This window comes from Delphinus delphis, chromosome 10 (assembly GCF_949987515.2).
Source record: "Delphinus delphis chromosome 10, mDelDel1.2, whole genome shotgun sequence".
NCBI lineage: Eukaryota > Metazoa > Chordata > Mammalia > Artiodactyla > Delphinidae > Delphinus > Delphinus delphis.
The window spans coordinates 63,339,997-63,366,083 of NC_082692.2; the positions used below are offsets into that span (position 1 = coordinate 63,339,997).

The 26,087-nt window shown below is 51.3% G+C and overlaps 1 protein-coding gene across 3 annotated transcripts in view; it reads right to left on the reverse strand.

Moving 5' to 3' along the window:
- Positions 1-11,627: 11,627 nt before the first annotated feature.
- The window catches only part of CCDC12 (coiled-coil domain containing 12), a 51,382-nt gene continuing 36,922 nt past the window's right edge, over positions 11,628-26,087 (reverse strand). Inside the window, exons 3-8 of one of the 3 annotated variants that reach the window (XM_060022347.1) lie at positions 19,626-19,705; positions 18,143-18,244; positions 17,947-18,008; positions 17,667-17,701; positions 16,528-16,604; positions 11,628-16,430 (exon numbers count right to left, since the gene is read on the reverse strand). In XM_060022347.1, the coding sequence (XP_059878330.1) occupies positions 16,345-16,430; positions 16,528-16,604; positions 17,667-17,701; positions 17,947-18,008; positions 18,143-18,244; positions 19,626-19,705 (442 nt within the window). In that variant the 3' untranslated portion in view covers positions 11,628-16,344. Of the gene's footprint in view, positions 16,431-16,527; positions 16,605-17,666; positions 17,702-17,946; positions 18,009-18,142; positions 18,314-19,625; positions 19,706-26,087 lie in introns of all 3 variants that reach the window. The other 2 variants (XM_060022346.1, XM_060022348.1) reach the window with 2 other exon arrangements.

Here is a 26,087-nt window from a genome sequence, read left to right on the forward strand (position 1 = left end):
TGGAGAAGTGGGGCCCATGTGTCAGCGGAGAGTGAGCAGGCTTTGACAGTCCACTCCCATTACCACTCAACCTGGGGTGGAGGTAGGACAGAGGACAGAATGAGGGGAAAGGGGACTGAGTTCCCTGCAAGATGAAAGGGACAAGACCCAGTCCAGCGGTCTGATCAGAGCCTTGTTCAGACAGTTTGTGAGGGAAAATGGACCTTCCTTGGGGGAAGAAGGGGACACAACCCTGCTCTGAGGGCGGGTAAGGAGACATAGAACTTCCATGGGTGCTTGAGGGGACAGAGCTCTACTCTGAGGGTACAGGAGGGGACAGTGAACCTCCTGAGGGGGTCTCAGGGGACACAGTTCTGCTCCGAGGGTACCTGAGGGGACAAAGCTTGCCCTGTGTAGTCTGAGACACAATCCTTTCCTGAGGGCACATGATGGGACATGGACCTTCTGTGGGGGTCTGAGGAGACACAGCTCTGCTCCAAGGGCGCATGAGGGGACATGGACCTTCCATCATAATCTGAGGGGACTCAGCTTTGCTCCGAAGGTGCGTGAGGGGACAAGAACTGCCCTGTATGGTCTGAGAAGAAACCATCCTTCCCTGAGGGCACGTGAGGGGACATGGACCCTCCGTGGGGCTCTCAGGGGACACAGCTCTGTTCCAAGGGCATGTAAGGGGACATTAAACTACCTAAGGGGATCAGAGGGGACGCAGCTTCACTCCGAGGGCGTGTGAGGGGTCTCTGGACCTCCTGCGGGGGTCTGTGGGGACACAGCTCTGCTCCAAGGGTGTGTGAGGGGACGTTGGGCCTCCTGAGTGGGTCTGAGGGGACACAGCTCTGCTCCAAGGGCACGTGAGGGGACCACGAACAACCTGAGTGGGTCTGAGGGGACACAGCTCTGCTCTGAGGGTGTGTTAGCAGACATTGAACTTCCTGAGGGGGTCGTAAGGGACACAGCTCTGCTCCAGGGTGCGTGAGGGGACATTGGACCTCCTGAGTAAGTCTGAGGGTACACAGCTCTGCTTCGAGAGTGCGTGAGGGGACATTGAACATCCTGAGGTGGTGTGAGGGGACATAGCTCTACTCTGACGGCGTGTGAGGGGACATTGAACCGCCCGAGGGGGTCTGAGGGGACACACTCTGCTCCGAGGGCTTTAGAGGGGACACTGAACTTTCTGAGGGGGTCTGAGAGAACACAGCTCTGCTCCGAGGGTGCGTGAGGGGACACTGGACCTCCTGAGTGGGTCTGAGGGGACACAGCTCTGCTCCAAGGGCATGCAAGGGGATACTGAACCACCTGAGGTGATCAGAGGGGACACAGCTTTGCTCTGAGGGCATGTGAGGGGATTCTGGACCCCCTGCGGGGGTCTAAGGTGAAACAGCTCTGCCCTGCGGGCATGTGAGGAGACATTGGACTTCGTGCTTGGGTCTGAGGGGACACACCTCTGCTCCGAGGGCGCATGAGGACAGGACCTGCCCTGTGTGGTCTGAGGAGACACAATCCTTCCCTGCGGGCACATGAAGGGACATCGACCTTCCCTGGGGGTCTGAGGGGACACAGCTCTGCTCCGAGGGCACCTGAGGGGACATTCAATCTCCTGAGGGGGTCTCAGGGGACACAGCTCTGCTGCAAGGGTGAGTGAGGGGACATAGACTTTCCGTGTGGTCTGAGGGGACACAGCTCTGCTCCGAGGGTGCGTGAGGGGACATTGGCCCTCCTGAGGGACATGTGGGGACAAAACTCTACTCCGAGGGTGGGTGATGGGACATGGACCTTCCGTGTGGGTCTGAGGGGACACAGCTCTGCTCCGAGAGTACGTGAAGGGACATTGGACCTCCTGAGCAGTCTGTGGAGACACAGATCTACTCCGAGGGCAGGTGAGGGGAAACGGACCCTCCGTGGGGGTCTGAGGGAACACTGCTCTGCCCCAAGGGCATGTGAGGGGGCACTGGACCTCCTTAGGGAGTCTGAAGGGACACAGCTCTGCTCCGAGGGCAGGTGAGGGGAATTTGGACTTCCTGAGGGGGTCTGAGGAGACACTTTCTGCTCCGAGGGCATGACAGGTGACATTGGACCTCCTGAAGAGGTCTGAGTGGAAACAGCTCGGTTCTGAGGGCACGTGAGGGGACATGGACCGTCCTTGTGGGTCTGCGGGGACACAGCTCTGTTCCAATGGCGCGTGAGGGGACAATGGAGAACTGAGGGGATCTGAGGGTACACAGCTCTGCTCCAAGGGCATGTGAGGGCATAAGACCTGCCCTGTGTGGTCTGAGGAGACAGAAGCCTTCCCTGAGGGCACGCGAGGGGACATGGATCCTCTGTGGGGGTCTCAGGGGACACAGCTCTGCTTCAAGGGCATGTAAGGGGACATTGAACCACCTGAGGGGATTAGAGGGGACACAGCTCTGCTCCGAGGGCATGTGAGGGGACGTTGAATCTCCTGAGTGGGTCTGAGGGGACAAGCTCTGCTCTGTTTGTGCGTGAGGGGACATGAACCTCCCGATGGGGCCTGAGGGGACAGCTGTGCCAGAGGGCAAGTGAGGGGACATGGACCTTTTGAGGGGGTCTGAGGAGACACAGCTCTGCTCCAAGGGCATGTGAGGAGAGAAGGCCTGCCCTGTGTGGCCTGGAGACACAATCCTTCCCTGAGGGCACCTGAAGGGACATCGACCTTCCGTGAGGGTCTGAGGGGACATAGCTCTGCTCTGAGGGCATATGAGGGGACATTTGAGCTCCTAAGGGGGTCTCAGGGGACACAGCTCTGCTCCAAGGGTGAGTGAGGGGACATGGACCTTTCATGTGGTCTGAGGGGACACAGCTCTATTCCGAGGGTGCAAGAGAGGACAAGACTTGCCTTGTGTGGTCTGAGGAGACACAATCCTTTCCTGATGGCACGTGAGGGACATGGACCTCCACGGGGAGTCTGAGGGGACTCAGCTCTGCTCCAACGGTGCGTGAGGGGCAAGACCTGCCCTGTGTGGTGTGGAGACACCATCCTTCCCTGAGGGCACATGAAGGGACAAGGAGCCGTTGGGGTGGGAAACACTGCGGGGACACAGCCCTACACTGAGGGTGCTTGTGGGCACGGACTTCCTGAGGGCTCTGAGGGGAAAAAGCAGCGCTCTGAGAGTGCTTGATGGGGCACAGACCTTCTGTGGGGGTCAGCAGGGACACAGCTCTGCTCTGAGGGCACATGAAGTGACGTGACCCTGCCCCAGGGGGTCTGAGTGATAGTTTTGCTCCTAGGGGGTGTGAGGGGTCATGGACCTGCCGGGGGGGGGGGGGCGGGGGCGGTGGTCTGAGGGGGTGCAGTCCTGCTCTGAGGGTACTAGAGGGGACGTGGACCATCCATCCATCAGGGGTCCTAACAGGGTCCTGGCTCTGCCTTCATTTTTAGAAGTGAGGTCTGGCTGTGGGGACCCGGTCAGAGGGTGCTGGGTCAGTGGCTCTCATTGAGCACTGGGACACACAGGCTGGACTGTGTTCAGCTATAACCCTGTTGTCTCCTCAGCCAGCCCCAGAATGATCCCAGCCCGAGGCTCCCACGGCCAACTGAAACAAGCCTTGCCTGGGGCAGAGGAGCCTCCTCTTGGGCAGCGTAGGGGACTCTAGAGCCAGACAGGGGTCTGGGCCCTGGCTGGCTTCCCGTGTTTGCTGTGTGATCCAGGGCAAGCTGCCTTCCCTCTCTGAGCCTCAGCTTCACCTCTGAGGTCAGGCTCCTGTCTAGGTCTCTTGGCCTGTGTGGTCTCAGTACCCCGACCTGCTCCTTGGTGGGCCCCCAGGCTAGCTCTTGGCTGCCTGGACAAGGACTTTACCTTTCCCTTGGGCAGACCTGGGGCCCTCAGCACTGAAGGCCAGGGCGTCCCCAGGTGAGAGGCTCCCTCCTTCTTCGGCATCCCGGTCATGCAGGCAGTGGGGCCCGAGAGGGTGGGTGTGGATCCTGGGCATCTCCTTCCCATCCAAAGGCTGGGGGTCAGGAAAGGGGCCAGGGTCTGGGAGGCAGAAAATTGTATCCCAGGCCTAAAACCATCCCTTCAGGCCTCAGCCTTCCATCTGTGCATGAAAGGAGGGAAGGTGGGGCCCTTCGTGTGCCTGAATTAATTATGCCCCTGCCACCTGCAGCATCTGTTTTAGGGGGGTAGAGAGGAGAGTTTCAACGCCCCCAAAGGCTTCCTGACTGGAAGGCCTGATGGTTCTCAGTCCCAGTTCACAGACTGCAGGGTGGGGACACGGCCAGCGGTTCTGGCAGGGGACTCTGTTGATGGACAGCCCCATGGGGCTCCTGTTGGCTTTGCTTCCCAATGGCGAGGAGGAGGGGACGAGGCCAGGCTGGGAGGACGGGGTTCTGGGCATGGGACGCCGGGCTCGTGACCACTGCAAGCTCCCTTCTCAGAGCTTCAGTACCTGTGGCTACAGACTCCAGGCCCTGGTGCACGAGGCCCTCCACCTGCTCCCCTCCACTCCCCACGCGGTGCTCTCCAGTCAGCCCTCCTTGGGGGCCTCTGCCCCAGCACCCTTTTCCTGCTGCAGCACGTATGAGTCAGGGGACAGCCTTGGTGTGAACCACGTCCTGGCCCTGCCCAGAGGCGAAACTGTCAGGCTACCTGCCCCCAACAAGCGCACCCCAACCAGTGAGATAGAGAGGTGTGCTGTGTGTCTGTTGTTATGTGTATGTGTTTGTATATATGCTTATTTGCATTTGCGTGTGTTTGTTTGTATATGTGCCTAGTTATATGTATCTGCTGTGTCTATTCGTACTGTCAGTTTGTAGTTCTATTTGTATCCTGTGTCTGTGTGTTGGTAATGTGCTCATGTTTGTAGTATGTATCTGTGTGTCCATTTGCATGTGTGTCTTTTGGTGTGTCTGTGTGCGTGACTGTACTGTGTGTGTACCAATATGTCTGTTTGTATTTATTGGTATGTCTGTGTATATGTGTGTGTCTATTTGTGTGTGTGTGTCTGTGTGGACCCGTGGTCTGAGAACGCCGCCTGTGGGTGGAATTTGGCCCAGAGACATGTTTGGTTTGGCCCTCATAGTATTTTCAACATCTTGAGCCAACATTTAAAAATCAGGATATTTCACATAAAAATTCAGCTTTTCAGTTTCTTTTAAAAATTCAGAAGCCCTGGCAGCCTCGGGCCTGCGTTCCCATGAGGCCACTCTCCTCCAGAGCTGCTCAGAGGCTGCCTCGTCCTCCCACCCTCCACAGCCTCACCACTTTTCTCGCCCAGCAGCACCTTGAGGATGACTGAGTTTGTGATCCCAGAGTGTGTGGTCATGACTGAGTGTAAGCCTCGTTGCCAGGGAGTGTGTGCACGAGTGTATGGGACGAGTTCACGTGTGTGTGTGTAGGGGGGAGGGTGTGTGTGCGCATAAATCCATTTTGCAATGGGGGGGCGTGTACACGTGAATGCGTGTGTGCATATGAGGTCAATCTGTGTCAGTGGGCTGAGCGCATGTGTGAATGTGTGCGTGTGTGCATTAGGCAAATGTGAGTGTGTGGGGGACATGTGAGTGCCTGCATGTGTGTAGGGCATCTGTGCGTGCGGAGGTTTAGGTATGTGAATGCATGCGTTTGCAGGTGTGTGTGCGTGGGGTTTGTGTGGACATATTTGTGGCCATGTGGAGTGTGTGAGCCACTGCGGTCTGAGCATGCTCTGCACAGGAGCTTCTTTCGGCCTTTGAGGGGGAATCGGATTCCGGGCTTCTGGCTGGGCCACCTTGTGGGATTTATTTCTGTCTCAGTGCCGACCAGAGCCCTGAGTAATGGGAACATTTTAAGAAAACCAGTAAATACATAGAGAAAGGGCAGGCTGGCCGGGAAATAGGCTGGACACCCCTGCCCAGCCCACAGCTGCCAGAGGCCCTGAGTCCAGGCCTAAGGCAGGGAGGGAAGCAGCCCTAGAACCCAGCATGCTCAACCACTGTGCTCTATGGATACCCACTTCTGCCCATCCAGTGGGTGAGTCCCCTACACCACCTGGATGGCCCCTGGATCTAGGCATCTTTGCAGCTTGGCTCTGAGCAACAGATGCTCAGGACAGGCCCAGGGGGTGCCATGTCAGACCTGGCCCAGGGGCTAAGGGGACCTGACCCTCCAGGTGGGGCCCCTTTCCCAGCCAGGCTACAGTGGGTCCACATCCCTGAGTATTCGGTCCACACACGTCTCACATACGTAGACCTTCCCTCGGGAGGGATGAGGCTGCCTGTGACCTGGCAGGGTTGGTGCTCCCCACAGGGTTGGGAGGGTACGCAATACACTCCACTTGGAGCCCACACACCCGAAAGTGCCTGGTGCCTGGAACCTGCGGAAGGCTGGTGTCGGTGGGGCGGAGTGGAGGGTTCTGTTGCTCCCCAGGACATGGCCACCACTGTTCTGGGTTTCAGGCTGACTGAGCCCCACTCCCGGGATCACCTCTGATATCAGCCCCTTAAATGACACAGGCCCCACGGGAAAGGATGGGGTGCTTCCTCTGGTGGGGTGAGGTTCCTTACAGAAGATCCACTTCAGCAGCGGGAAAAGCAGGCTATGCTGACCCACACTCCCCCTGCAGGGGCCCTGGGTCGGTGTCTTCTGCTGCCCCCCAGTGGCCGTGTGTGGGCAACAGGGGAAATAAAGGCTACACGGAGATTCTTATCCATAAAGGTCTGCTGGCTGAATAGAATTGCTGGGCTCTTGGCCCTAGATCCCCACCACTCACTACCCCGCACTGTGATGCCCAGTGAGATGGTTTGGGGAAAGCCAAGTCTTTTAGACTGGTCTGAGGAAAGGAACGTGGCTCCTAGCACAGATCCCGAGACCACTTGGAAGGTCAGCTCCTGGAGAGCAGGGCAACGTCAGGTTTACAGCTGCATCCTTAGCCCCTGGAACAGTGTCCAGCACAAGGTGGATACTCAGGAAACAGGATGAATTAATGCCTGAATCCCCAGCTCCTGTAAGGGTGCTGCAGCAGGCCCCAGATGCAGCTCAGAGCCCCATGGAGAGGTCACCTGAAGGTGAGCAGGAGTCTCGCACACTGAAGGCCAGGGGTGGGGAAGAGCAGCATGAAACCCCAACAGGGGACTTGGCCTGGACGATGCCTTGGGCTTGAGGATGCACAGGTAGAGTCCAGGGGACTTGATTTGCCCAAACTGGTCACCTTCACACAATTCACCTGCAGCCCACTGGGCTAGACAGAATCTTCCCTTGTAACTTTAGGGGCTGTGCCTCTCTGTGACCCTGCGTCTGCGATTCCTCACCGTGTTACAGGCCCTATACCAGCCCGGATGTCCACCTGGCCTCTAGGGTCCTGTCCCTGCAATCCCAGGTATGACTTCCTCCCAGCCCTCGTGCTGCCTTCCCTCTTACCCAGAGGCATCAAGCGTGAGTCTCTGGGCCAGCAGGCCTTGTACTCCTGTCCTCTGCTTGGCAAAGGGGTATCCATGCTGTTGCCGAACATTTCAAACCTGACACCTCTCCTGAGATGACCCAGAGGCCAGATGTCCTTGAGGATTTCCAGCAGGAAGAGGGGCCTGGAGTGTTGGGAGGTCAGGGCTGTCCTGGAGGAGTGCCTGGTGAGCCAGGTAGCAGTGGGCACACCGGGGCTCCATCCACAGAGCTGGGCACTGCCACTTGGCCCATTTCTTCAGCCCTATGACAAAGGGGCTGCTGGGGCCTGAGAGTCTGTTGCTGGGGCCTGTCCCTCCAATCAAGAGTACTGTATTATTCTAGGTAGGAGTCCTTTATCAGATATGGGGTTTGCAAGTATTTTCTTAGTCAGTAGATTTTCTCTTCATCCTTTTAACAGGGTCTTTGTTGGAGCAAAAGCTTTTCATTTTGGTTGTCAAATTTGCCCTTTTTTTTCTTTATGAATTGTGCTTTCTCATGTCTAAGAACGCTCTTCACCAAGCTCTAGGTCCTGAAGGTTTTCTCCTATAATCCACTTTAATTTTTGTATAAGGTCTGAAGTGTAGGTTGGGGTTCCTTTTTGGGACCTTTGGATGGATATCCAATCACTCCAGCACAATTTACTGAAGACTGTCCTTCCTCCATTGAGCTCATTTTGCACCTTTGCCAAAAATTAGTGAGCCATACCTATGTGGGGCTACTTCTGAGTTCTCTGCATTCTTCCATTGATCTATGTGCCTACTTTTCCACCAATACCACCATCTTGATTACTGTAGCTGTATAATAAGTCTTGAAATGGGTTGATTGACTCTTCCTGCTTTATTCTTCTAGTTAAAAATTGTTTAAGCTGTTCTTGTAACCTTCCTGATACATTTTAGAATAATCTTGTCTATATATAAAAATCTTACTGAGATTTTGATATGAATTGCATTAAACCTGTGTATCAATTCTCCAGTAAAACCACCTGAGCTTGGAGATGTCTTTTTCAGGGGTTTAAAAATTATGAATTCAATATCCTTAATAGTTACAGAGCTATGCAAATTATCTTTTTCATTTGGGGTGAGTTACGGCAGTTTGCACTTTTCAAGGAATTGGTCCATTTCATCAACTTGTCAAAATGTGGGTATTTACAGTACCCCTTTATTGTCCTTTTGATGTCCATGGGGTCTATGGTGATAGCGTTATTTCATTCCTAATATGCCTAATGTGTGTCTCCTCTTTCCTTTTTTTCTCTTTTTATTTATTTTTGGCTGCATTGGGTCTTCGTTGCTGCGCATGGGCTTTCTCTAGTTGTGGTGAGCGGGGGCTACTCTTCATTGCGGTGCACGGGCTTCTCATTGCGGTGGCTTCTCTTGTTGTGGAGCACGGGCTCTAGGCGTGTGGGCTTCAGTAGTTGTGGCACGTGGGCTCAGCAGTTGTGGCTCGTGGGCGCTAGAGCATGGGCTCAGTAGTTGTGGCGCACAGGCTTAGTTGCTCCATAGCATGTGGGATCTTCCTGGATCAGGGATTGAACCCATGTCCCCTGCATTGGCAGGAGGATTCTTAACCACTGCACCACCAGGGAAGTCCCTGTCTCCTCTTTCTTCGTCAGTCTTTATTTCTTGTTAGTCAATTACTGATTTCTGCAATGTTTACCACTTTCTTTGCTCACCACTTCTTCCTGCATCCTGTGGCAGGCACTGCTGGCTGCCTTCCCGGTACTCTTTCTACCCTTCTTCCTTTCTCATGGAACCTCAATTTCAATCATGGTGGCAATGTGCCCAGCTTAAAATACCCTTACTCCCCACATGTCTGCAGTTAGGGTTGGATCTGACACAGTAATGGCTGATCAGATGTGAAGGAAAGCATGGGGGACAGGGCTTGAAGTCATGGTTTCTTCAGCTGGCTTGCCCTTTGCCCTTCCCCCTCCTGCCTGTAGCTCAAACCTGGGAGGTCGGTTGGTGGGGGGGGTGAAGGCCTCCAAGAGAGTTAAGGACAGCAGCTGAGGACACAGAAGGGACTCACGTCCTTCGTGGTCTCAAGGAGTCACTGTACCACCTTAGACATAACACAAGAAAAAACCCCTCCTCACTTAAAATCCTGTAGGTGAGCATCTGCCAAATGTCATCCTGATTCCCATATCCTTCTCCCTGCCCCCTCCCTCCTCCTCCCGCTACGGAGCATCCTCTAGTAGTTCTTTCAGCAAAGATCAGTGCAGAGTAAACACTTAGTGTCATAAGCCTGAAAATGTCTATCTTGCCCTTATTATTTATTATTGAGCAGACTGACATTTATGTTTCCTCAGCACTTAGGAAAAATTTGTCTTCTACTATCTACCATTGACTGATGAAAAGTGGAACTCATTCATTAGTAGGCAAACTTTCCGTTGTTGTTGTTTTTTTTCCCCTCCTGTAGCTTGTTGGATTTTCCTCTTTCCCCTCAATGTTCTAATCTTGACCATTGTAGTGAAACTGCAGATGTAGCCATTAAAAAAATTCTACTTCATACTCATCGAGTAATTTAGGTTGTGGATTCTGGAAATTTCTTTTAAAATTGTGTGAAATACAGTATATACAACCAAAAAAAAATGGAGAAAATGAATGGATAAAGAATAAAATGAATTCCCACCCCTTAAGCCAAGAAAAAGAACATTATCAACACCTCAGAGGGCCCCTTCCCAGAGCTAACCACAAGCCTGATGATGAGGATCATTGCCTTTGCTCTTCTGTGCCGACTTTACCACCCATGTGTGTATCCTTAGAGAGTGTATTGTTCTACTCTGCCTGTGTTGGAACATCACACAAATGTCTCATACTTCTTTTCTTCTGTGACCTGCTTCTTTTTTAAAAAAAAAAAATTATTTATTTTTGGCTGCATTGGGTCTTCGTTGCTGCGTGCGGGCTTTCTCTAGTTGTGGCGAGCGGGGGCTACTCTTCGTTGTGGTGTGTGGGCATCTCACTGCGGTAGCTTCTCTTGTTGTGGAGCGTGGGCTCTAGAGCGCAGGCTCAGTAGTTGTGGCACACGGGCTTAGTTGCTCCGTGGCATGTGGTATCTTCTGGGACCAGGGCTCGAACCCGTGTCCCATGCATTGGCAGGTGGATTCTTAACCACTGCGCCACCAGGGAAGTCTGACTTGCTTCTTCTGAGATGTATCCACAATCTTACACGGGACTATAGCTCATTTCCTTGCTATAGAGTATTCCACTGTCAAAACAATAACTCATTGTGTTTTACTGTGTGTATGTGTGCTATTATGAACATTGCTTCTATTAGGGTTCCTGTCCCTGTCTCCCGGTATTCTTGTGCAACAGTGCTCTAGGACACTAATAGTGGAATTGCTGGTCACTGGCTGTGCACCAGTTCAACTTTTGCAAAAGTGGTCTTACCAACCAGCATTCCCACATGTGGCAGGTGGGAGGCCCGCTGCTCCACAGCACACCAGGGTAGCTAGTAACCCTTCTGTCTGAAAGTCTCCCTTGTCTGGCATCACCCCAGCTAGCTGAGCTTCCTTCTGTTGATTTTGAGCATGACAGAGCTTTTCTAATCCCTTTCAATCTGTTTGAAAGACTGGGTTTAGGTTTCTTTTTTTAAATGACATCAGACAAGAGTTTTTTTTAAAAAAAGCGAACAGGTACATTAATAGTAATTAATGACATATTTGGATTTATCTGTCCCACCTTTTTCTCTCTTTGCCTTCTTTTGGATAATTTATTTTTCTCAGTCCATTTTTTTTTTCTTAATTTCTTTGGAAGAGGTACTAGGGACTTCCCTGGCGGTCCAGAGGTTAGTACTCTGCGCTCCCAATGCAGGGGGGAGGGGTTTGATCCCTGGTCAGGGAACTAAGATTCCACATGCTGCATGGTGAAGCAAAAAAAAAAAAAGAAAAAAAAAAGAAAAAAAGAAGGGGTACATTCTATCACTCTATTTCTATTTTTAGCGTTATCCTAGAAATGTCAGCCTGTCTGTATACCAGAGTCTTTGCTCTCTTCCTGAGTGAGCTTGGTAGATGGCTGTAATTCCAATCACCGATCACCTCAGGACTTACTATTATTGTTGTTATGTACCCTAGCCCTTGTTTTACTTTTACTTCACAACACATATTTGTTTTATAAGGTTAACGTCTACTTAAATTTACACTTTCTTTCTCTTCATTCCTTCTTACGATCTCAGATTTTCCATCTGGGATTCAGTCTGGAGACATTCATTCAAAAAAAGACATTCAGTTTTTTTTTTTTTTTTTTAAGGAGAATGCTTATTTCTTTTGTAAAAAAACAGCTTTATTGAGATATAATATATACCTCATACAATTCACCCATTTAAAGGTACAATCCAATGGCTTTTAGCATATTCACAGACTTGTACAACCATCACCATAATCCACTTTAGAATATTTTCATTACCTCAAGATAGATTTTTTTAAAAAAAGTCTGCTGGTGACAAAACCTCTGATCTTGTTTGTCTAAAAATATTTTGTACTTGTAACATATTTTCTCTGGGTATAGAATTTCAAGTTGACAATTACCTTTTGTCCAGTTAACACTGATGCCAGATGGTACCATTCCAGTTAACACCGGCTGTGTTTGAGATATTTGCTGTGGGCTTGCTCTTTGAAAGAAAATATAATCTCTAATTTTAAGATTGTTTCTTGGTCTTTTCGTTCTGACAATTTATTACAATGTGTTCACGTATGTACTGGTTTTTAAACACGTCCGCAAATTCTCAGACTCCACCTCGAGGTGGAACCTAATTCTTCTCCCTTTCTTCTCCCTTTGAGCGTGGGCTGGACGCAGTGACTTGCTTCTAACAACAGACTGTGGCAGAATATCACTTCCAAGACCTGGTCATAAAAGACCCTAAAGCTTCCTCCTGCTTCCTCTCTGGGATCACTCATTCTGGGGAAAGCCAGCCTCTACCACATGTGAACACTCATGCAAGCCTTATGGAGAGGTGCACGCGGCAAGAACTGTGGGTGCGTAATGCTTCTCTATGCATTCCTGTGAGCGCTGGGAGTGGAAACGGTCCTAAAGCAGATCCTCCAGCCCCAGTCGAGCCTTGCGTTGCCTGCTGCCCTGGAGGCCATCTTGACGGCTACTTCAAAGAGACCCCAAACTAGAACTACTCAGCTAAGCCACTCCTGAATTCCTGATCCACAGAAACTGTCAGAAAATAATGATTTGTTGTTTTAAGCCACAGAGATTTGGGGTAATTTGTATGCAGCAATTTATAATTAATACAAAGTGTGAAAAAACTTGAGGCAAACTTGCTTATTGAGCTGTAATGAACATACAAAAAGTGCAGAAAACGTATATGTACAGCTCAATGAATATTTGTAAAGTGAACATACCTAATGAGTCACCACCCATAACAAGAGACAGAACATTTGACTGCAGATGTCTTTTGGTTGCCCAGCTTGAGAACTGCTGACCTTGAACCTGTGGACTGGTGATTCTGAAAAGTTCAGTCATGTAAAAAAAAAAAAGACCTTTGCCCCATTTTTGCCTTTTTTTCCCCCTGGAACTCCAACCACAAGTTGGATCTTCTCACTCTATCCTTCATATCTCTTAGCCTCTTGTTTACACTACTGATCTGTTTATCGCGCTGGCTGCATTCTGGATAACCTCTTCAGATCTAGCTTCCTATTCACAAATTGTCTCTTTGGCTCTAATTCACAGATACAAGGTTTTAAATTGCTATAATAATTTTTACTTCTAGAGCATCACTTTGGTTCTTCTGCAAATCTATTCTGGTTTTCAAGCTTCTCTTTTAGTTCTTAAATCATTTTTAAACATTGAAATTATCTGACTGATAATTCTAATGTCTGAAGTCTTTGCAACTCTCATGCTACCATGTTCTTTCTGATGTCCTTTGCTCTGAGTGCTTTGTTGCCTAGTATATCTCGTGAACTTTTCTGTAAGCTATTCCTCTTTCTTGGAACTTTATTGGTGGGGATTCTTTGAGGACTCAGATGAATAAAGATTCATTCAGGTCGGATCTGCATTTCCTTCTATCAAGTGTCTGAGACCACCACATTCTGGGACCACTGTAAATCTTGACCTGAGGTTTCCCGTGTGCAAACCCACATGAGGGAGGGCTGCCTCAGTTCTCAAGGGAGACTTTATTCTACTCCAGTAATTGGCAGGGTTCAAGCTCCCCTTGGGATGTCAAGAGTACAGACTGATTATTAGTTTACAGAGGGTGCTGCCCTTTGGGGCCCCACCAGGCACTGAGGGCCTCCAAAACCAAGGCTCGATTTCACCTGGCTTGTCATATACCTCCAGGGCAAAGGTCAGGCTTCAGCATTCTGCCACTTCTCTTACCTTTTGGCCTGAGTATTCCATACTTTCTTGCCAGATCATTGATGTATTTAAAAAGCATTTGTCAATATTTATTTACCTAGTATTTTTAGCTGTTTTCCAAGGGAAGATCACTTCAAGCAACCATCCTACCGAGATGCCAGAAACAGAAGTGATTGCTACTCCTTCTTCAAGTACCTTTTTTCTCCAGTTTTCTTTTCCCAAACGAATTCCTATCAGCTAAAGGACAGCTACCAGTACGTCGGGGCTCTCAACCTATCCCCTCTCTCTCCTTCTCTCTCTCTGCCACCTTTTGGATCTTCAACTTTACTTCCAATTTATTAATCCCTTCTTTGACTATAAGTAATCATTTAGCTCCTCCAGTGAGTTTCTTACTTTAATAAACATTCTTGGGCTTCCCTGATGGCTCAGCAGTTAAGAATCCACCTGCCAATGCAGGGAACACGGGTTCAAGCCCTGGTCCGGGAAGATGCCACAAGTCGCGGAGCAACTAAGCCCGTGCGCCACAACTACTGTGTCTGCGCTATAGAGCCAGCAAGCCACAACTACTGAGCCCACGTGGCACAACTACTGAAGCCCACGCACTCTAGGCCCTGTGCTTCGCAACACGAGAAGCCACCGCAATAAGAAGCACGTGCACCACAACGAAGAGTAGCCCCCGCTCTCCGCAACGAGAGAAAGCCCGCACGCAGCAACGAAGACCCAACGCAGCCAAAAATAAATAAATAAATAAATTTTTAAAAATAAATAAATAAACATTCTTTATTTCCAAGATTTCTAATCAGTTGTTTCTTATACCAAATCCCTGTTCTTGAGTTGTGTGAGATCAGAAAGTCCCTCTTTGATCTCACTGGTGATAAAACAAATGCTCATTTTAAAGCCTGTTAGGATATTATCGTTTTACTTTCTTCAAGTAGAAATTCTCCCACTTGTTGGGCTGCTGGCCATTCTTTATGGCACTGGATTTTCTCATGCATTTTATAATTTTTGAGTGTCCCTCATGGGTGATAGTTTTTGCTTTTCTCTCTCCCTGCAGGGCCGTTGTTCTATAGGGCACACAGGGCTGCAAATGCAGAAGCAAACCTTTCATTAACTCTCTGGGCTCTCATACAGTGGGGATATCCTTACTCTGGTGCTGAGTGGGAGCCTAGTTGCCAGTCACAGGTGTCTGAGTCCTACACTGCCACAGACAAACATCCTGCTTCCAACTGCAATCCCAGGAGGTGGGGGCATCTTTTCACCCTTTATTCCTAGGAAGGGAAGCCCAGCTCTAGACCCTGGCTATGCAGAGAGAGCCTGGCTCCAGTCCTGACACCTGTGGGGCATGTCTGATCCCTGTCCATTGTGGGAATCAGTCCTGGCCTTGTCTCACTGCTCACCACAGCAGTCAGCCACCTACCACTTCAGCCCTTACTCATAGCTGCCAGTTTCTGCTCCCTTCCCAAGAACTATCTTCTTAGAGGAGTTGCATAATTTTAAGTTAAACCATTTACTTTATTGTATGAGTGACAGTCCGTGTGTACACACTCCCTCCACCTCTACCGCCCGAGTCCTCAGCACCGTCTACCAGAGCTGGGCCATTGTGTTCCTAGAAGCTGGCACAGAGGGAGGAACACACTGGGATGCCTCAGGGCAGGGGCGGGAGGCTCAAGGGGAAACCATGAAGGAAACTTAAGAGTGTGATCATCCTGGAGGAGATGAAACTCTAAATGGTCACAGGTACCTGGAGTCAGACTTGTGGCCAGCCGGTCATTCTGGAGAGTCAGCTCCACAGAGGAGGCTCATGGTCCTGAAGCCAGGACCTTGGGGACCCAGGGTCCAAGACCACCCCCGAAACCCAGGCTACAATACCCCAGTCTTTAGCAGAATGGGCCACCCTCCCCCATACGGGTGCCCTGTGCCAGGGAAGCCAGCGTCTAGCTCTGGCAGGTGAAGTGGGGAGATGGGCTGCTGGGGCTGTGGGTGGAATGTGAACGAGCAGTGCCAGGGGCCCCGAATCTGTAGTGGCCCAGAGTCGAGGCTTTGCCAAGGCACAGCTCACCCCCTTCATGGGCCCAGTCGCTTCCTTCTCACTGCGAGGGCGTCCACAGAGGACCAGAGTGGGAGCCTCTCCAAGGTATCCCACAAACTACTGTAAGGCCTATCTCTGTCACCCAAGGATTTTGAGATGATCACCGCTGACCAAGGACTGGACCAGAAACCCGGACCCAGAAGGTCAGGCCTGGGCCTTCTCCACCCCTCCAGCCTCAACATGTTCAGCCCAACACAGGGCTTACTCATATTAAACATCACCTCTGCAGCTGCCCCGTCTTGGGGCCCAAACCCAGAGTATCCCAAATATTCAGGAGGTTTCTGCCATACACAGGGGTCTGCTTGTTTCTATTTCCAGACATTAAAAAAATTCAAAATAACATATATATGTAGAGATACAGCAAGCCCACAGAGTTGTTGCTGGCTCTGCCCCAACTCAGCACGCTGGGGACCACTCAGGAGACAAGGAGCCGACCTCACAGCATGGGGAGGGGTGGGGTTCAGACTGCTAGGCAGGGAGTCACTGTTCTGAGGCCAAACTGGAAGTGATGGCAAGCCCAGCCCTGACCCTTGCCCAAGACCATCCTCCTATAGAACAGGCCTGAAAGGCGGGCGGCGAGGGGATAGGGCGTGCCTCAGTCGGAGTCACCAGCCTCTTGTTCGGTGGTGGTGGCCGCCACTGCAGAGGCCAGGTTGTCCTCCTGGCCCTTCAGCCTCTCACCTGGAAGGGTGGCAGACAGGAGGAGTGGAGAGGGGCCGTGTGTTTGCGCCACCACCCAGAGGGCAGGGAACGCTGCCTTACCAGGCCCCGCACTTACGGATCAGCTCGGCGATGGCCCTCTGGGTCCGCTTTTCTAGCTTCTCCAGCTTCTTGGCTACATCTCTCTTGAGGTCCCTGGAGCAGGGAGGTGGGAGGTGGGAGGAGGCCGGAGGCTGAAGGCTGGCCTGGTGTGGCCTTGGGGCCTTCCCCTCCCACAGCCCCTCCGGCATCAGGAATCACACTCAGGTGCCTGAGGTCAGGATGCTCCTCCCCTCTCTCTTTCTGTGTCCTCCAAAACCCAGCACCAGCCAACCTTGCCAGTCCCAGTGAGGCAGGGACTAGCACCACAGACCCACCCAACACAGGGGACCGAGTCAAGGTGTACAAGGCAGATGGTTCTTAGGGTCCTCTCTTTGTCTGTTCCCCTTGGTCTCCATCAGGGAGTGACTTGCCCTGGCCCGCTGGGGGTCCTGCTCCTCCTTCGACCACACGTTCACCCTCACCACCAGGAGCTTCCAGAAGTGCACACACAGCCTATTCCCCCTGGATCTGGGTTTCCAAGGACACGCGCCCCATGCTTTTGTTTCATCATATCAGAACACCTTCAGCTAGTGCCGTACTTGACACAGAATTGCAAGTGAGAGGGAAATGGCTGGTACCTCTGGACCAAGGTAAAGCGAACACACAGCCCTCTCTCGCCCTCTTTCTCTGCCCAGTCGAAGGGGCACCATGAAGGATGAGCATCCCCATTTCAATGCAGAGGAAGCTGAGGCCAAAGGTAAACAGGCTAGCTGGTGGCAGCACTGGCACAGAAACCTTCATCTGCCCTTCCCACCGTCTGGCCTCTACCCTATGGCTCCCTGAGGGCAACGGTCAGCCTTGTTCAAATGGAGCTCTCTGAGGTGGGGCGGGCCCTCATCCTTTCAGAAGGGACGTTTGGAGGGGACTGCTGAGCCCCCTCTGCCCGAGCCCCTCCCCACCCTTAGGTGTCATTCCCCGTCATGTCCCTCTCATTCTCCACTCACGTCCTTCTTGGCACTTACTTCAGACATTAATAATCTGAACATAATAATTCAGGCAGTATGTCTACACTGCCTGCCTCCCGTTGCGAGGCTGGGAAAGGCCCAGCCGGAGCCCATGCCTAGCACCAAGAGTGTCCCAGTCAGTCTGCACTGGTCCTACATGGGCAACACTCACCAATCAGGCTTCCGGGGTGCGAGGTTGGCCAGGTCCTGGGGAGGGAGGAGACACAAGTCAGGGCTGGAAGGGCTTAGCCCCAAGGGAAGTAGAAGACAGGGGACAGAGGTAGGAAAAGGGGAGAAAAGGGAGGAGGAAGGAGGGGGCTGAGGGGAAACAGGGAGGTAGAAAGGGAATAAAGAAGTGACGAGAAGGAAGGATGTGTGAAGAGAGCAGGTGGGAAGGAGAAAAGGACCCACAGAAGGAGCAAGGGAGGATGGGGACACCCCCAGGCACTCACCACTTCCTCAATGATGGGCTCTGGCTTGGCGGCCTCCAGCTGCTCCTTCACCTTCTCTTCCACTAGAGGGCGCAAGACAACAACGGAGGCAGGTCGGAAAGGAGCCACCACTCTCCCAGATAGGCAAACTGCAGCCGCAGGTCCCTGGGAGAGTCTGGGCTTTCTTGCCCCGCCTCTCCCCTTGGCCCCTAACTACCTAGAGGTGAAGATCCTGCAAAGGCAGCTCTGGAGGAAGGGCTTGGGTTTCTCAGGACGAAGGCAATCCGGGGATGAAGGAGGGCCAGCAGGCGGCAGCCAGCTAGAGTAGATGGAGCCAAGACCTCTAGCCAGGAAGCATGGGTGCTTCTCTTAGTCCCAGGATCCCCAGCTGGGAAATGAGACAGTTGCCTGGATATATCCAAAGTATGGTTTTGGGAAGGGCCTTGAGGACTGGCTTTTCCCATACCCTCCTGGGGCTCCTGGGCTCTGAGGACGTGCCCTGGGAATGGCCAGGGCACAGGTGGCATTTCTTCCCATCCCACTCTTAGATCTGTGCTCCCAAGACCAGCGGGGCAGCCACCTTGAGGAGTCCTGCCCACGTGTACCTCCCGGCTCCACCCAGCTGCCAACAGCACAATGGGCCTCTGGGTGGCCTGACCAGGAGGGCCCTGACCCTGTGGGGACAGATGTCAAGAACAACAGATTTGGGCTCCATGGGCTTCCTCTAACCCCCCTCACCATTGTCCCGGGTCTCCTCATGGCCCTTCTGCCCTGCCTCACCTCCCACCAGCCACAAGTGCTGACCCTGAGACATGGGACCAGCTCCCCGTCCCTGTCCTCTGTCCTGCCTTACTCTCCCCACCATGACACTGCCTCACCACGGCAAGGCCCAAACCATGAAGCAGATCACCTGGGAAGTGTGTGCATCTCAGGGCCGAAGGAGATGGGGAGGCAGACTGGAGTGTGGCTGAATGTGCAACACTTTACTCTTTTATAAGATAAATGTATCTATTAGTTTATTACTCATATAATTAAAAATTGATAAAAACAAAGAATAAAAAACACGGCCAGGGCCAGGGATCTGCATGATAGGAAGCACCCCAGCATCTCCAGCGTGGATGGCTCTGGACAGGCTGCAGCTGGCCAGATGCTCCGGCTGCTGTGCAGCTCCCCACACCGTGGTGTGACTGGGCAACCTCCGGGCCAGGCCCTTCATCCCACCAGTGAGAACACCTCTGCCCATCCTTTGTGCTCTGGCACTGCCACGCCCCAAGCTGGGCGGGTGTCTGCCTGCCCACTACTCTCCAAGCACCTGGATGGTCAGCCCGTCTTCAGCGTCTCTCACTCTGACCCTCCAAGGGCCCGCACACCCATCACCCTGCCCCTGCTGTCCAAGGGCCCCAGGGCCACTTCCACTTCTCAGCCCGGAGAGGTCCTCTGAGGGGATGTGGCCACTTCCCTCACAGGCCCCTGGAAAGCCTCCAGGCAGGGCGTGAGCAGGGCAGAGCAGGCACAACAGGCCGCTTCAGCGCCCAGACTGCTTCTAGTTGTGCATCTGCCACGAGATGGTGACGGAGGGTCCTGGAGGCCCAACTTCCAGCCCCGGCACTGTCAGTTATTCTCCAAGAGATGGTGACACCTGCCAAGGTGGAGGCAACCAACAGTGCCATGGAACAGAGGTGGAGATGCAGCCCACCTACCTGCGATTGGCTTGGCCTGGGGCACCCTTCTCTTCTTCAGGTCCTCATCCTCTGGGACATAGTTCCGCAGCCTGAGTTCCCTAAAGGGCAAAGAGAACAAGCAGAGAGAAAGTAAGGTATAACACACTCTCATTCCCCTTATACAGGTTGCAGGTTGGCATGTGATGAAGCCATAGGAGCTGGCTACTTCCTGGACTTTCCTCTGGTCTCTCTGGAGATGACCTGGTGAAGGGGGACAGCACAGGAACAGAAGCTTCACTGTGATAGGCTCCCTTCTCCGAGCCTCAGCCTCCTCACCTTCCAGTTAGCAGCCAGGCCGGGTGCTCTCTCAAAGCCCCACCTGCACTGTAGGTTCTCATCAAGAGCTGGGGTCAGGGGTGTACAGAGAGCATTCACTGGATGTCTTCTCCAGCATTATCTCCATTTGACAGTTATGGGAACTGGGGGTCAAAGAGACTGCACCATTTTTATAGGGTCATACAGCAGTGGTCGCAGCATCTGAGACAAGGCAAGCTGTGACTCCAAGCCAGGGCCAGAGCTACTCCTAAAAGAGGAAGCCAGTGGTCACCCACTGGTTCCCCAAGCCCCACCTGCTCCTCAGAGCCTTCGTTCCCTGGAGCCTCAGCTACTGGTGGCAAGGGTCTGGTGTGCTGGCCAGCAAGGGCTGAGGGAACAGGCATGACAGTGTGCAAGGCTGGGAAAGCCACAATGCACCTGGACAGCCATGAGAAGTTCACATACCTCGCCCCTGCAAGGGGTTTTTTAAATCTACCAGAGCAGATCCCACGACCTCCTCCACGAAGGGGTAGCGGCCACAAGGAGCCAGAATGGCACACTAGGATTGACCAGCGACCGTGGTGTTGTTTTCCTCTTATTGCAGTCTCCTCGGGCAGGGCTGGCTGTACCAAGTGCTCACTGGAGGCCTCCCTGGCTCAGCAGCTCATCAAACCCCGACTCCCACACACAGCAGCCTGCCCGCAGGATGGGCCCTTGGCTAACTCCACAGGGTAGCAAAGAGAGAGTTCCTGGGGGCTGCTGCTTAATAAAGGCAAGACAGAGACACTAGGACAGACCATCTAGGCCCTGCGGGAGGCAGAAGTGGCCTCCCCAACCGGTTAGCCAGATGGGACTGGGATGTGGGTCCTCTTTCTTCCCCACTACCTCTTCTGAGCCCTCTCAGGGCTGCTGGCGCCTCAGAAATCCTGGGAACATTTTCTCAACAGGAGGCCTCCTGTGGTCTGTCATCTATGGAACCCTCTGTGCCAGGGAAATGTGTGGCTGATTTCTCCAGCCCCTGGGCAAGCAAGCTTTTCCAGAAGGGAGGCAGGAGGTGTCTGTGGCTACACAGTTAGCAAGTGACAGTGGTCTCAACTTGGGGTTTTTCTGACACCAAATCAGTCCCCTATTCACCAGCTTCACCTGCCCCCCTGCCCTCTGCCAGGGCCCCCAGGGCCTGCAGTCCTGGGGCTTGGCTAAACCTGTGTGCCTGGGAGTAGTACCAGCATGGCCTGTGTGGAGGAAGCCTGCTGCCTACTCCCAGGGTCTACCTCCTCTAAGGAGCAGGGACACCATCCCCTAATGCCTGGAGGTAAATGCCAGGTCACTAAGGCACTGGGAGAGAAAGTGGGGCATGATCGGTACACTGACTTTCGTTTGTAACAGGGTGGGGAGAAAAGTGGAAGAGAAACTGGGTGTGGGAAGAAAACTGTGGGGATTCGTGAGAATAAAAAAAAAACTGTCACTCTCAGAAACTGGCTCCAGGGTCTTGTAAGAGATCAGAGAGAGGAGAGTCTGGTGGCAGCTGTACCCAGAGCTCATAGCAGTAACCACAAGCACCCACACCTCCAGCACCCCCTGCTGCCCTGCTTCAGAAGACTAGCCGGAATGAGGGAGGACACAGCAGAAGACACAGAGAGGCCAGAAGCAACAGGAAAGAGCAGCAGCATCTGGTGGGCTGGCTGCACAGCAACCACCCCCAGCACCCCCGGTAGCCCCGCCGGCCACTGTCCCCTGTTCTGCCCTAGAGCTGAGCACTGCTCAAGCACTCAAGAACACCTGGGTCCCAGTCACTGTGGAAGTGCCCCATGCTGGGCTCCGATTTTCACATCTGTAAACAAGAAGGCTATGCTGGGTGTGTCGAGCTCTGTCAAGCTAGGTTCAAGTCCTGCCCTGGTTCAGTCTGTTGAGAGATAATGAAGAGACTGACCCTCACTAATGTCCAATTAACTGCTCCTCCCACCCCACCCCTATTTACCACCAAATGGCAAAAGTTTCTGGAGAGGTCATGGGGCACTGGGTTCTGCTCTGGGGCCTGGCCTTTCTAACAAAGGAACAAGGTTTAATTCCCTCCTTCTGCAAGCTTAAAAAAATCTGTGTGGAAAAAAAAAAAAAAATCTGTGTGTTGGTGAATTACCACGGCAACAAGGACCTGAGGGGCTGCAATCACAGAAAGAAGGGAAGTGCAACAAGGTGAGCCTGGCTTTGGGCATTTCTTTCCCCTTAAAGCACTTGTCTTTTTACAAGCAGAAGCTGAAAAGCCGAGAGACCAAGCAGAGCTTCCTGCAATCTCATGAGGCTGAAGAGACAAAAATTTGTGTTCAGTGAGAGGAAGCCTCTTCATCAGTCCTGAAACGGTAGGTCAGGGTATCCATGTCTGCCAAAAGCTGGAATAAACTCCTTCTGGGGGAAAATAAACTATTCAAAATCCCAAATCATCTCTGGAACTTTTCATATGCAATATCCAGAATCCAATCAAAGCCAAGAGAAAAAAATAAAGATAACAGAAATGCACTCACAGGAGACCTAGATACTGGAATATAGTATCAGAAATGAAATGTGTATTAATTGAAATTATTAAAAGTTCAGGAAGGTATACCGCAAGATTGAGAATTTTAGCAGAGGGCTTCCCTGGTGGCGCAGTGGTTGAGAGTCCGCAACGGGAGAGGCCACAACAGTGAGAGGCCCGCGTACAGCAAAAAAAAAAAAAAAAAAAAAAAGAATTTTAGCAGAGATCTGAATTTCGGAAACTGTAAAAATCAATCAAATGGAAATTCTACAAGTGAAAATAGAATCAAAATTAATAAATCAATAAATGGGTTCAACAGCAGTGTGGATACTGCTAAAGAAAGGATTAGTGAACTGTAAGATAAGCCAGAAAATATCCAGGCTGAGGGACAGAAGTAAAAAAGTTGAAAAATATAGAAAATAACTTAAGAAACATATGGAACATGGTGGAAAGATCTAACATACATGTAATTAGAGTCCGCAAACCAATATTTAAAGAGATAATGAGTGAAAAATTTACAGAATTAATTAAAAACATCAAGCCATAGATTAAAGAAACTCTATGAACTCCAAAGAAAAGCATAACTAGGCAAATCACTGTCAAACTACTTAACACCAAAGACAAATTCTTAAATTGGACAAAGACACCCAAACTTCAAAGGAGAAACTGAAAATGACAGCTGATTTTTCAACAGAAGCCATGAAAATCGTAAGACAATGGAGAGATACATGGGAAGGGCCAAAAGTAAATAAAATGCCACACCAGAATTATAAAGCTAGGTTAAACAGCCTTCAAAGAAAGACTTTTCCAGATAAAGAAAAATTGGGAAGATTAGTCATCAGAGGATCTGTTCTTTAAGAAATACTAAAGGGAATGCTTTAGACTGAAGGAAAATGATCTCATATGGAAGCATGGAACTCAGGAAGGAATGAAATGCATTCCTTGAGAAGCATGAAAGAGTAAATACGTGGGTAAATTTAAATGAATATTGACTGTATAAACAGTAATAATGACTTGTGGGATTTCAAATATAGCAACAACAGTACAGAAGACAGGAAGAGAGGCAAATGGCCTTAAAGTGTTCTGAGGTTGTGGCACTGTATGGGAAATGGTAAAATGTGACTTGTTATTAGACTTTGATAAGTTAAGGATGTATGTTGTATCGCTGTGGAAACCTCTATAAGGGAAAGGAGTATATTATTAGCAAGATAACAGGAAGGACATGGAAAGATTAAAAACAAAAAATCCAAAAGAAGACCGGACTTGAGACACAACAGGAAAGCCAAGAAACGAACGGTAAGACAAGAGGGTCACGAGGTTGGCCCAGGCTGCCATCCTGGGGGCTTCCCCCTGCAGTGACTGGAACTGTCACAGCTCTTGGAGACTGGGTGGGATGTGACTGCACTCATCAGGCAGCACTGGCATCTGGAATTCACCCTTCCGGAGGCCACTAGAGCCAAACGCTGGTTCTGCTGTCCCCATTTTAGAATGAGGAAGCTGCTCGGGTGAGAGGGTACAAGAGCCTTGGCCTTCCAACAGTGTGACCTGGGTTCAAATCCAGCTTTGAAGCTTTTGAGACAGGATGGAAAGTGTCATGCTTTCATTGGCTTCCATATGGAAATCAAAGGTATCATTTCTCATGAGGCTGTGGGTGACACAGAATGTGGACATCAACACTGCACAGAGTGGTCCTGCAGAGCAAAGGTCAAATTGCCCAGGAGTGTTACCTTCCCACTCCACACTGCTGCCCCAGAAGCCCCTTCCTAAACCCTGAGAGCTCTCTAACTGCTATGAGGGGAATATGGCAGACTGTCCCAAAATGGGACGGTCAACCCTCCAAAGCCCAGAGAGTAACCCTTGAGTGCAGGTGGGAATGAGCAGCCCAGCAGCCCATGGCTGGGCCATGCCCAGCCTGCATGGCCTACCAAGCCTTCTCAAAATACTGCGCAAGCAGATCGAAAGTGGTCCTCGTGTGGCCCACAGGGTGGCAGGGACGCGCCTGTTTCTGCACATTGCACATCAAGTGGCAGGGCTGGCCAGGACATACCCCAGCAGTTGAGGCCCAGCCAAAGAACAGCCTACTACCTGCCTCTCCAGTATGTCTGATCTCCATGAACTTGGCATTGTTACTGGTAAGTCCAGGAGCCTGGCTTCTTATCTTACTGCTTATATCTACAGCCCTTTCTGCTCAGCACTAGGTGTGAAATGGACCTGGACTGAAATCTTCTGGATAGGGAAAGAAGACAGATTCCAAATGCACGGGCTCTTCCTACGCCAGGCAATGCCCAGACACTGAGGAAATGTGAGCCGATCCCCAGCTCTCCAGGAGCCAAAGGCAGATGGTGGAGAGAGCCAGGCCAGAGAAGAACCAGGAGCCTTTCAGACTCCCCCGGTCTAAGGCTGCAAAACAGGGGAGTCCTGTGCTACGGTGCTCTGGAGGACACAGACATTAAGAGCCCCCTCCTGGAGCCAACCCTCTCCTAGCGGGGAGAGTGCATCATGCAAACCCTGCTTATGTGCCCTTTGGCCCATATGAACAATAGAACGCCACATGACCAAAGGGACAAGGAAGATGCTTTTTATGAACTTCTGTGTAATGAATGTCAAGATGTACTGTCAAATTGACATGAGCGAGGTGAGGAACAGTAGTATGGCAGTATAGTGTGCTATCACGTGTGTAACAACAAGCATGTGTATGTGGGGGGTTGGGGGGATATATATCAGCATATTTGAATATCTGTGCACAGTCCACCTCTGAAAGGAGCCAAGCAGCTGGCCCTCAAGGTGGTCTTGCAACTAGGAGGTTGGGAGTGAAGGAAGATTTTTTTCCCCTGTGTGTCTTTTAACACCTTTTGCATTATGAATCATGAATCCTTTACATACTCAAAAAATAAAATAAAATATATATAAAATACATAAAGATACACCCAGACATTACATGGATCATTATATAACCACTGAAAATAATGTCTGCAAAGGATTGTTCTGAACATATAACAGAAATGTAACAGACAGAAAACAACAACCAAACGTTGACAATGAGGGACTTCCCTCGTGGCGCAGTGGTTAAGAATCCACTTGACAGTGCAGGGGACAGGGGTTTGAGTCCTGGTCTGGGAAGATCCCACATGCCATGGAGCAACTAAGCCCGTGTGCCACAACTACTGAGCCTGCGCTCTAGAGCCCATGAGCCACAACTACTGAGCCCATGTGCCACAACTACTGAAGCCCACAGGCCTAGAGCCCGTGCTCCGCAATGAAGAGAAGCCACCGCAATGAGAAGCCCGCACACCATAACGAGGAGTAGCCCCGGCTCGCCGCAACTAGAGAAAGCCCGCGCGCAGCAACAAAGACCCAATGCAGTCAAAACTAAAATTAATTAATTAATTAATTTAAAAGTTGACAATGATTATCTAAGAGTGATTTTTCACTTGGTTATTTTGAATGTGCCAAGAGCTAGTTCAGACAGGCCCCTGCCCAGCTGAAGCTGCCATCGCATCTGAGCCACATGGTCTGCACCTACTCCCACCCAAGACTCCACAGAGCCCAGCCCAGCTTCTCTAAATTTACAGGCTGAGGGGCTTCCCTGGTGGCACAGTGGTTGGGAATCCGCCTGCCAATGCAGGGGACACGGGTTCAAGCCCTGGTCCCGGAAGATCCCACATGCTGTGGAGCAA